This window comes from Manis javanica, chromosome 3 (genome assembly GCF_040802235.1).
Source record: "Manis javanica isolate MJ-LG chromosome 3, MJ_LKY, whole genome shotgun sequence".
Taxonomy (NCBI): domain Eukaryota; kingdom Metazoa; phylum Chordata; class Mammalia; order Pholidota; family Manidae; genus Manis; species Manis javanica.
Genome location: NC_133158.1, coordinates 216,951,764 through 216,964,239, shown reverse-complemented (window position 1 = coordinate 216,964,239; position 12,476 = coordinate 216,951,764). Strand labels below are relative to the sequence as shown.

At 38.0% G+C, this 12,476-nt stretch overlaps 1 protein-coding gene across 13 annotated transcripts in view; it reads right to left on the bottom strand.

Annotated features, from left to right (window-relative positions):
• NEK1 (NIMA related kinase 1) overlaps positions 1–12,476 on the bottom strand; it is a 186,719-nt gene that overhangs the window by 131,457 nt on the left and 42,786 nt on the right. For 12 of the 13 annotated variants that reach the window (XR_012129688.1, XR_012129690.1, XR_012129689.1 and 9 more), the window contains exons 12-14: positions 6,453–6,512; positions 6,161–6,220; positions 5,790–5,864 (exon numbers count right to left, since the gene is read on the bottom strand). Coding sequence is in view for 10 of the 13 variants with exons in the window: in XM_036998866.2 (XP_036854761.2) it covers positions 5,790–5,864; positions 6,161–6,220; positions 6,453–6,512 (195 nt within the window). In the remaining 3 variants the exon portion in view is untranslated. The remainder of the gene's footprint in view (positions 1–5,789; positions 5,865–6,160; positions 6,221–6,452; positions 6,513–12,476) is intronic. The other variant, XM_073232824.1, reaches the window with a different exon arrangement.

Sequence of the window (12,476 nt, the reverse complement as noted above, 5' to 3'; positions counted from 1 at the left end):
GCCCATTTTTTAATTGGGTGATTTGCTTTTGGGGTATTGAGGTATGTGTATTTTGGATGAGGATATTCACTCTTATCAGAAGAGTCATTAAAAAATATATTCTCCCATACTGTAGGATACATTTTTGTTCTGCTGATGGTGTCCTTTGCTGTACAGAAGCTTTTTTAGTTTGATGTAGTCCCACTTGTTCATTTTTGCTTTTGTTTCCCTTGCCCGAGGAGATGCATTTAGGAAAAAGGTGCTCATGTTTATAGTCAAGAGATTTTTGACACCTGGCTTCTTTCATTCAGTGTACCGTTTTTGATTGATCCATGTTGTATGTATAAAAAGGCTGTTTCCTTTTATTACTGAATAGTATTCCCATATATTTTCAAACAATAGATGCATTTCTTATATATCATGAACACCATATGATCAAATGATAAATACGGATTATTCCATAATTTTTCTAAAAACACACATTCACCAGAAGATACATCAAAACAGTGAAGCGGAACATCCCAGAGTTTGAAGATATTAAATAAACAAAGACCGGTAGTTATTTATACTCTGAATAATGTCTTACTATTTAGAAGTATATAATAACAGTATTGATTTTGAAATATTTCCCTTAATGTTCAGGTTTTGTTTTATCTTTATTTGGAAGTTCTCCTTAATTTGATTCCCATTACACTAAACCTCCAGGTCCTTATCAACTGCACAGAAATCAGGAAGCTTAAGAAGTTAGATATTGAAGAATAAGTATAGAAACTGACATAGAATTTAAGTCATAGAAAATAAATTGTTTTATTATTCCTCAATGAAAGCACTACAGAAATTTATAAAGTGAAGCAGAAATCTGTTAAGCACATAGTATTTAATACTGTTGGAAAATTGTCTCAATTAGTTATCAAACAGTGATTAAAACTGGATTTTGGGATTAAATACAGCTTTAGACACCATAGGAAAAAAACAATACCTTATCACATAAAAGAAGATATATGCAAGGGGAAAAGAAAATATAACCAAATTCACAACCCAAATCACAGACTAGATATAAAATACTTGAAAAGATCTGGGAGCCAACACTTTGGTAAGTTTTTATTTTCCAATTGGTTAAGATCTGGGGTAAGTTTTTAAGAATGGGACAAATTCTAAGTCACTCCTTACCATTCAGGAGGTAGTAAGTTCTATTTCACATTGATGGAACAGTACAAAAATAGCAAAATATAACCTTAAAGATAAAGTTATATTACTAAATCTACATTAATACAGAATTAGAAACAAGTGACTCTTACTGAATTACTGATATGTAATATGGAAAACTTGTGCAAATCCAGACCAATTACCAGCAATGAAATTGAATTGGTAATCAAAAAACTACCTAAGAAAAAACACTTGTACCAGATGGCTTCACTGTTGAATTTTACCAAACATTTAGTGAAGACCTAATACCCATCCTCCTTTAAGTTTTCCAAAAAGTAGAGGAGGAGGAAATACTTCCAAACTCATTCTATGAGGCCAATATCATTCTAATACCAAAAGCAAGTAAAGACACCACAAAAAAAGAAAGTTACACACCAATATCCCTGATAAATATAAATGCAAAAATACTCAACAAAATATTAGCAAACAGAATTCAGAAGTACTTCAAAAAGATCATCCATCATGATCAAGTAGGATTTATTCCAGGGATGCAATGATGGTACAATATCTGAAAATCCATCAACATCATCTACTACATCAACAAAAAAGACAAAAATCACAGATCATCTCCACAGATGCTGAAAAAGCATTTGACAAAATTCAACATCCATTCATGATAAAAACTCTCAACAAAATGGGCATAGAGGGCAGTACCTCAACATAATAAAGGCCATGTATGACAAACCCATAGCCAACATCATACTGAGCAGCAAAAAGCTGAAAGCTTTTTCTCTAAGATTGGGAACGAGACAAGGATGCCCACTATCCCCACTTTTATTCAATATAGTACTGGAGGTCCTAGTTACAGCAATCAGACAACACGAAGAAATAAAACACATCCAGATTGCTAAGGAAGAAGTTAAACTGTCACTGTTTACAGAGGACATGATACTGTACATAAAAAACCCTAACAAACCCACCCCAAAACTATTAGAACTAATAACTCAATTCAGCAAAGTTGCAAGATACAAAATTAATACACAGAAATCTGTTGCATTCCTATATACTAACGATGAACTAGCAGAAAGAGAAATCAGGAAAACAGTTCCATTCACAATTGCATCAAAAGAATAAAATACCTAGGAATAAACCTAACCAAGGAAGTGAAAGGCCTATACCCTGAAAACTACAAGACACTCATAAGAGAACTTAAAGAAGACACCAATAAATGGAAATACATCTTGTGCTCATGGATAAGAAGAATTAATATTGTCAAAATGGCCATCCTGCCTCACACAATCTACAGACTGAATGCAATCCCTATCAAAATACCAATGGCATTCTTCAGTGACTAGAACAAACAGTTCTAAAATTCATATGGAACCACAAAAGATCTGGAATAGCCAAAGCAATCCTGAGAAGAAAGAATAAAGTTGGGGGGATTATACTCCCTTACTTTAAGCTGTAGTACAAAGTCACAGTAATCAAGAAAATTTGGTACTGGCACAGGAAAAGATCCACAGATTAGTGGAACAGAATACACAGCCCAGATATAAACCCAAGCATACACAGTCAATTAATATACGATAAAGGAGCCATGGATATACAATGGGGAAATGACAGCCTCTTCAGCAACTGGTGTTGGCAAAACTGGACAGCTACATGCAAGAGAATGAAACTGGATTATTGTCTATCCCCATACACAAAAGTAAACTCTAAATGGATCAAAGACCTGAATGTAAGTCATGAAACCATAAAACTCTTAGAAGGAAACAGGCAAAAATCTTTTGAATATAAACATGAGCAACTTTTTCCTGAAAACATCTCCTCAGGCAAGGGAAGCAAGAGCAAAAATGAACAAGTGGGACTACATCAAACTAAAAAGCTTCTGTACAGCAAATGGCACCATCGGCAGAACAAAAAGGCATCCTACAGTACGGGAGAACATACTCATAAATGACAGATCTGACAAGGGGTTAACATCCAAAATACATAAAGAACTCACACACTTCAACACCCAAAAAGCAAATAACCCGATTAAAAAATGGGTGGAGGATACAGACACTTCTCCAAGGAAGAAATTCAGATGGGCAACAAGCACATGAAAAGATGCACCACATCCTTAATTATCAAGGAAATGCAAATTGAAACCACAATGAGATATCACCTCACACCAGTTAGGATGGCCACCATCCAAAAGACATGGAACAACAAATGCTGGTGAGGATATGGAGAAAGGGGAACCATCCTACACTGTTGGTAGGAATATAAATTAGTTCAACCATTGTGGAAAGCAATATGGAGGTTCCTCAAAAATAGAAATACCATTTGACCCAGGAATTCCACTCCTAGGAATTTACCAGAAGAAAACAAGATCCCTGATTCAAAAAGACATAGGCACCCCTTTGTTTATTGCTGCACTATTTACAATAGCCAAGGTATGGAAGCAACCTAAGCCTTCAGCAGTAGATAAATGGATAAAGAGGTGGTACATATACACAATGGAACATTATTCAGCCATAAGAAGAAAACAAATACTACCATTTGCAACAATGATGGAGCTAGAGGGTATTATGCTCAGTAAAATAAGCCAGGTGGAGAAAGACAAGTACCAAATGATTTCCCTCATTTGTGGGGTGTAACAGCAAAGCAAAACTGAAGGAACAAAACAGCAGCAAACTCACAGACCCCCAGAAGGGACTAGCAATTAGCAAAGGGAAGGGGTGGGGGAGGGTGGATGAGGAGAGAGGGAGAAGGGGATTGAGGGACATTATGATTAACACACACAGTCTGTGGGGGGGTGGGTAACGGGAAAGGCAGTGTAGCAAAGAGAAGACAAGTAGTGGCTCTGTGGCATTTTACTATGCTAATGGATAGTGATTGCAATGGGGTGTGGGGGGATTTGGTAATATGAGTGGACGTAGTAACCACAATGCTTTTCATGTGAAATCTTCTTAAGAGTGTCTATCAATGATTAAATGAATAAATGAATGAATGGACAGACAGAAAAACTTGTGCATCTGAGACTGAAAAACAAATCAGGAAAACCAGCACAGAACATAAATTTCTACATGAAACAGACAAAGCCAAGTTTTATTCAGGTTATAACTTTTAGGGTAAAGAAACAAATAAGAACGGTCATCAACTTAACCTGACAAATACCTTCCTGGGTACCTGAATATGAAGTTTAACAAGCACAGGCCAGGGGATTCACAATTTGAAGACATGCTGCCTGACTGCTGAAATGAATGATACAAATTAAAGTTATAATGCAATGGATTAATAGTGTATTGATTTTTCATATATATATATATATATATGAAAAATGAATACACTATAGCAGTTTAACGAACTACCACCAACCTGTCAGCTTTAGACCCACCATTTATCATCTCGGTTTCTCTGGCTCAGGAGTCCGGTGTGCCTCACTGGGCCGCCTGCTCAGGATCTCACGCAACGAAATCAAGCTGTCAGTCGGGGCTGTAATTCTCACTGAGGTCTGGGCTTTTTTTCCAGCTCACTGGTTCTTGGCAGTTCATTTCCTTGTGGCCGGAATGGCTACGGCCACGCTTTCTTTCTAGTGACTGGCCAGAGACCACTATGAGCTCCTGCAGGCTGCCTGCACTTCCGCGCCCTGTGAACTGGGTGCTGCTTTCTCCAGGACCAGCCGAGCACATCCCTCTGACTTCTTCTCCCCACAAGTCTGCCCTGAAGGAGCCTCACCAAATGCTATTGGGATGCCAGGATGGCGGCAACACTGCTCGTGCCCACCAACCTGCAACTCCACAGGCCCACCCAGAGCTCAGTGGGAGGGAATGATACAAGGCGGGTAAAACAGCGGCCAGAATTTGGGGGCCCATCTTAGAATTCAGCCTACCACAGATACGTAAAGGATGCCGGGACAGTGGAGGAGGAAATGAAGGATTCAGAATGGCAGAAGAAAGGAAAAGGGAATTAATATGAGCCCTTGCCAGTCAAGCTCCAGGCACTGTTCTTAAAATGTTTCTTGTTTTTAAAAAAAGAAGTGAAGACTCAGAGAAGTTAAGACCTCACCCAAAGTCACACAGTCTGGATCTACCCAAAGGAAGTGTCTGGATTAACGTACCTAGGTAAGTCAGCGGCGGGAGTAGTTATCTTGCTGCCTGGATGGAGGAGGGAGAGAGCAGGCAGGGAGGGAGGGGTGCTACCGAGGGCAGGGCAACATGAGGGCAAAGACAGAGACTGCGCAGGCCACGCGCAGAAGGGCAGCGACACACAGGCCCTGGGTTGGCACCGGAGCACCCAGTGGGGGAGGGGACGGAGGGAGACAGGCTGACAGACACGCAGGTTAGCAGGTCTTCTGAAAACTCACTCCTTCAGGCTCCATGGAGCCACAGAAGGGCTTTAGGCAAGGGTGTGACAAACTGTATTGATATTAAAAAGATCCTTCGGGCAGGAATGATGTTTCACAGCCTTCACATCAAAGTTTTAAGCAGTTCTAACAGTGTTACCTACTAGTTATCAATACAAGTTACATATCAAATACACACAAGAAAACTAAGAATTCGTAACAGCTGCTGAAGAATTCCAGGTAAAAAGAACAGACAGTTACACACACTTCCAAGAGCAAAGTGAAGCTGGGGAAAAACAGCAGCAGTAAAATGATGCTGGAATCCAACGCCTACCTTCACTTCACCACCTCCTCCGGCACTTAGCACGTCTCTCCAGCCTTGCTCCCTGGCCCTATTTGTTCTCTCCAACTTGTGGGGAAAGGACACAAACAAAACACCATTTCAAGTATTTAATATAAAATACATGAAATACATTCAGTAATAAAATGGAAATCAGGGTATTCCTTTAACAAAGGAATTGTGCAGGGAGGTGGAATGTGCCCCGGGAAACAGGCCGTCCCTGCACCTTCTTCCCCTCCCTTTCCATCCGCTCTGCCTTCATTAAACTGACACGTAACAATTTCAAAAACTGACTTCTTAGAACCCTTGAAGCTATTATCATCTACAACTCGGCGGGGGAAGAAAAATAAGAACAAAAAAACTACCTGATCCTTTTGTTTCTTTTCTTTTTCAGTAAATTCCGACCTTTTCTTTCTTGGTGCCTCCTTAAATAAAGAAAGAACATTTTTATCAGTAATAATTCTACGTTTTCTGGTTTCCTCAGGAGAGTTAGTACACCAGTGGTAGATGTATGCCAGGGAGGTTAAAAAAAAATTAAGTTAAAGGTATTTGCTTGAAAGAAATAAGGAGGAAAGGTTTGGAGGTTTTATAAGATTTGTTCTTTTCTTGTACTTATTTCTGCAAAGCTTTAAAATAAGCAGACAGATGCCTTTATACCTCAAACATTTTCCTCCTTTCTTCTACACGATTCACTTTCTTCAGTGGAGTTTGATGGGCCTGGACAAAAAGTAAAACTACAAATTAGATAAGGATTTTGAGGTACCCACTTGAATTACTCAAGTTTATGGAAATGTAAAATAAGAAAATGGTAAAGCCAATACTGCCGTAGCTCTCCAAATATATTACCCCTAAAAATAAAGAACTGCTGTAGTGTTTGTATGCTGTTTGTTAAATAAAGAGAAATATTACATTCAAAGAAACTGGAAACAGGTCTTCCCCAATCAAGTAAAAAGTCTGTCCTTGGATACAAATGTTAATTTTATATTTTCTAATATTATTGAAGAAGGTCATTGAGAAACCCAAAACTGAAGAGATAAATTTTTCTAAAAAAAAATTAATTACACAATAAATGTTCACTATATACAATTCAAACAAGACTAAAAAGTCAGACTACTTCATGTCCCATCTCCAGAGGTAACCATTACTAATATTTTCACAAGTGTCCTTCCAGACACACTTAAGTACATACATATGTACATACATTGAATTTTAGCTTTTTCTGTTTTTCACATAAATATGATAATAAAGTGCCACTAGATGGAAGATGCTTTTACTACTCACAGCGTTCTGCACCATTTCGAGTCATAGCAGGCAGATTAACAATGGCAACAGCCCAGACCACGGGCATCAATAATTCACTGAACCATCATTCCTCTAGGGTTAGACATTGGGCTGGTTCCACTTTTTCCTACCTTATGCTGTAAGAAGCTTCTTTCATGCGTGCATTTTTGTGCCATACTGCGTGTCTTTAAGGGTATTTTTAAAGACATGGAATTACAGAGTAAAAATATAATTTAAATGTTGAGAAAAACTTCCTTCCCAAGAGGCTGCATCAAATTATACTCCCACCAAAAAACTCATTTCCCCACAACCTCAAATATATTGAATATTATCAATCATCTTGAATTTCTGCTCTTTGGTAAGGGTAAGAATACTTTCCAATATATTAGAGATTTACATTTGTTTTTGTATACACTAATTGCTCATCTAATTTTAGGGTTGTTCAATTTCAGGAGCTCTTTATATATTATGGAAATAAGACTATTATAGATGCTGCAAATATTTTTCCCACCATCTTGTAGTTTACTGTATCTTTCACTGCAGTTTTTAATTTATAATTAAATCTGCCAATCTTTTCCTTTATATCTGCATATATAGTTTTTGCTAAAAAAGACATTCTAGATCTCAGTACTTCAATATTACATTTGCTTCTTCTACTTAGTCTCATTTTTATACTTAGATATTTAATTTAGATTTTTAAATATTTACAGCTAGATTTTTATTTTTAGGTCTATATGTGGAATACATTTTTTTATTCACGGAATGAATTCGGTATCGTTTTTTTTTCTGTAGAAAATCCAACTATATAATACTTATCTCCTAGCTATTTATTGGCTAATACGTCTTTTTCACTATTGGTTTGAAACGCCTCATTAATCATGTAACACATTCACACACATATGGCTCAGCTCTGGCGTTCTCTACTCTGTCCCACTTACCCCTGTCTTTCTTTTTCTTTTCCTTTTGCTTTTACTGTGATACAAAGTCACCTACAGAAAAGTTGGTCAGCAAACACAGAGGAAACGCCCATGTAACTACCACCCCAGACAACAGACAAGAAAGAGGACATTGGCAATACCCAGAGGTCCTCCCCGTGCCAGTCCACAGTCTGACCTTGACCACGGAGGTAGCCACCACCCTGACTTGTATAATTACCATCTCGCTTTCCTTTATTGTTTTGTCACTTACATATTCTTTCCTGAACAGTAGAGTTTGGTATTTTTTCTGTTTCTGAATTTTACAGGAATGAAATTATACAATACATATCCTTTTGCATTTTACTTCCTTGTTCCAGTTTTCAAGATTCACCTGTTACTTTGTAACCACACATTTTCCCGACTGACACACTGTTCCACTGATGCTGATCCCTTTCTTTCAGTTGTCTTGTAACTTTTTCCATTAGCTCTACTCTGAAGATTGGGGGGCTTTGTCACTATTTATTTCCATTTTGTTTTCTGATTATTCATTTTTGCATGTTGTGCTTTTATCAGGCCACTTTACTGAACTGAATTCATTAATAATTTTCTGCTGCTTCACTAGGATTTTCTGGGTGTCATATCTGTAAATAATGCCTGTTTTCTCTCCCAAAACTTGTTTCTTCTTTCTTCCCCTTTTCAATTGCATTGGTTAGGATTTCCAGCATAATATTAAAAAACAGCAACTGCAGCAAACATGCTTGTCTTGTTACTGGATAAAGTATAAGTATGATTCAGCAGGTTGGAAGGTAAAGCAATGGACAGACAGAGCAGCTAAAAAAAAAAAAAGAATTAAAAAAAGGATAATTTACAGGCCCTCTAGGACCTTTGTAACCACATTAAACAGAATAACATTCACATTACAGGGGCCCAAGAAGGATACAGACAGAAAGGGTCAGAAAACTCTCTGAAGAAGTAATGGCTGAAAACATCCCTAACCTAGGGAAGGAAACAGACATTCAGTTCCAGGAAGCCAAAAGAATTCCAAATAAAATGAACCTAAAGAGAGCCACACCAAGATATACTTGAAATTTCAAAAGTTACATATAAGGAAAGAATCTTAAAAGAAGAGAAAAATAAATTGTTCTTCAGCTCCATGACTTCTGTTTGGTATTTTCTTATGGTTTCTGTCTCTCTTGAAGTTCTCACTGTTCATCCATTCTCTCGAGTGTGGTGAGCATCTTTATGACTGTTACTTTGAATTCTTTATTGGGCACCGTACTTATTTCCATATCATAAAGTTCTTTTTCTGAGGTTCTGCCTTATTCTTTCATCTGGAACATATTTCTGTTCCTTCATTTTGCTGGACAGTCTGTGTTTGCTTCTGGGCATCAGGTGAAACAGCTGCCTCTCCCAGTCTGGAAGGAGTGGCCTCGTGTAGGTAATGGTCCTACTTGTTCAAACTTGTCCTAGCTTTTAGTTGTCTCTCAAACATTTGTGATTGTCTAAACCACCTGGTTTATTCTTGATATGTCTCCATTGTTGAGGGTGTGCCAAGACCTGCCAGTGACCCATGGGGAGGAATCTCGTATAGCCAGAGAAAGGAGTGGAGGGGGCACACTTGCCAGCTTCAGAGAGGCAGCGGGAGAGTCTTCTCTGCACCCTGCGGCTTCAGCCGCACAATGAGGGGGAGCTTTGTCTGCACACGCAGTGGCTTTAGGCCGTGAGTGGGGTGGTACCCAGGCTTGTGCTAGCAACTGCAGCTGGTGCGTGGGGGGTGTCACAGCCGCCTGCACTCACAGCTTTAGCTGGGCACAGGAGCGCTCGAGACCCTGTGAGCTCTCCTGCGTTCCCAGCCAGAGGCGGGGCAGCACTGCAACCACCTGCAGTTTTCAGTCTGAGCAGGTATTTCCACCAGTCATCCCGCCCATCCCAGCGAAGTGGCAGGACAGCACTGCGTCTGAGCTCACCACCCGCCTGTGGGGAGAGGGCACGGCAGCTCCCTGGAGTGTCTCACTGTCCCTGCCCTTCCAGCAGATGCCTAGATGAGCAGGTGGATGTTGTACTGTGGTTTGGAAAAATGCTTATTATGATTTCAGCCTTAAATTTATTGCAGTTTGTTTTGTGATTTGTTTTGGAGAATGTTACTTGTGTACTTGAGGAAAATGTGTATTCTGCTGCTTTGGAATGGAATGTTTTGTATACATCTATTATATCCATCTGGTCTCATGGGCCATTTAAAGCAGATGTGAGAGACTTGCACTTCCCTCATGCAGTCTAGATGCTTTTCAAACTGCTGTTTTTCCACTGGGTCTCTTGGTGAGCAAGACTGCAGATGACCCCTCCATGCAGGGAAATCTCAGTTTCTTATAGCACTCTGGGACTCCTGGACATTAGCCCATTGGTTTTGTAAGCCAGGTATCCTGAGGGGCTCGTCTTTCTGGTGCAGACCCTAGGGCCTGGGTGTCCAGTGTGGGGTACACCCCCTGCTCCTCTGGGAGAAGTGCCTGTCTGGTGACATACCCAGGAAATCCCAGTAGGCTCTCAGATTTCTCAGCAGAAACTTTGAGGGAATGTTGTGACTTAGTCAAAGTGCTGTAAAGAAAAACTTCAACCAAGAATACCCAACAGGTTGTCATTCAGATTTGAAGGAGAGAGAAGAGTTTTCCAGGCAAGCAAAAGCTAAAGGAGTTAATCTCTACTAAACCAGCCTTACAAGAAATATTAAACGGAACTCTTTAAGCCAAAAAGAAATGGTACTAATCATAAGAAAATATTTGAAAGAAAAATAATCTTACTAGATAAGTTAAAGACACAAAGTAGGTAGTGAATTAATCATTTATAAAACCACTAAGAAGGTTAAATGACAAAGTAGCATAATTAATTAAAACTACAATAATTAGTTAAGGGATAAATAAATAAAAAGGTGTAAAAAGTGACTTCAAGTGCATAAATTGGGGTACAAAAATGTAGAGTTTTGGAGTATATTCAAATTTAAGTTGCTATGAACTTAAAACAGACTCTCATATACATATGATGATATATGTGAACCTTGCAGTAATGACAAAGCGAAACTTATAACAAATACACAAACGAAAAAGAGAAAGTTATCTAAACATAACTCTAAAGAAACTCAGCAAACCACAAAGGAAGAGAGAAAGAGAACAGAACCAAGAGGAACAAAACCAGCCAGAAACAATGAACAAAATATATAAAACAAGTATAAAGACACACAAAAGGAGAAAATGATACTAATAAAATGATGACAACTAATAATTAATAGTAATAATAATATGAGACTTTAATGTCCCACTTACATCAGTATATAGATTATCCATCCAGAAAGTCAATAAGAAAGTATCTGCTTTAAATGATATATGAGACCGAATGGACATAATACATGTATACAAACATTCCCTCCCAAAGCAGTAGAACACATTTTTCTCAAGTGCACAGGTAACATCCTCCAAAACAAATCACGTTAGGCCAGAAAACAAACGTCAATAAATTTAAGGCTGAAATCATAATAAGCATCTTTCCTAACCACAATGACAAGAAACTAGATATCAATTACAAGAAGAAAACTGAAAAAACTACAAATATGTGGAGATTAAACAACATACTGGGTCATATAAGAAAACAAAGGCAAAATCAGAAAATACCTAGAGACAAATGAAGAGAGAAATATGACATGCCAAAATCTATGGGCTGCAGAAAAAGTGGTTCTAAGAGGGAAGTTCATAACAATACACACTTACTTCAAGAAACAAGAGAAATCTTAAAAAAAAAAGTTAAACTTTACACCTAAAGGAACTAGAAAAAGAACAAAGCCCAGAGTGGGCAGAAGGAAGGAAATAAATAATAAAGATCAGAGGGGAAATAATTGAAATAAACATAAAACAGACAACAGAAAAGATAAATGAAACTAAGAGCTGGTTCTTTGAAAAGATAAACAAAATTGACAAACCTTTAGGAAGACTCACCAAGAAAAAAGAGGGGTCAAAGAAAGAAAAATAGAAATGAAACAAGTTATAATTGATACTACCGGAATACAAAGGACCATTAGAGCTACTGTGAATGGTTATACCCCAACAAACTGAACAACCTAGAAGAAATCAATAAATTCCTAGAAATTTACAATCTTTATCATGAAGAAATAGAAAATTTGAATAGACTGATTACTAAAAAAGAGATGGACTCAATAACCAACACTTTCCCAACAAACAAAAATCCAGGGCTGGCTTCACTGGTGAATTCTGCCAGATGTTTAAAGATTTAAACCTATCCTCAAATTCTTCCAACTGGAGCAGAGCAAGTTTTTATGACATGCAAATATTTTTATGAAAACTGAGTGATAATAACATGCATTAGCTTAAATTTTGGCGATTAAAATGTGATAGACAATATCCTAAGTGGTTATGTTTTTCTTTATAAACTTCTCATTTTTAAGCTTGCCAGAAAGTTAAAAATTCCTAACAGCTATTAT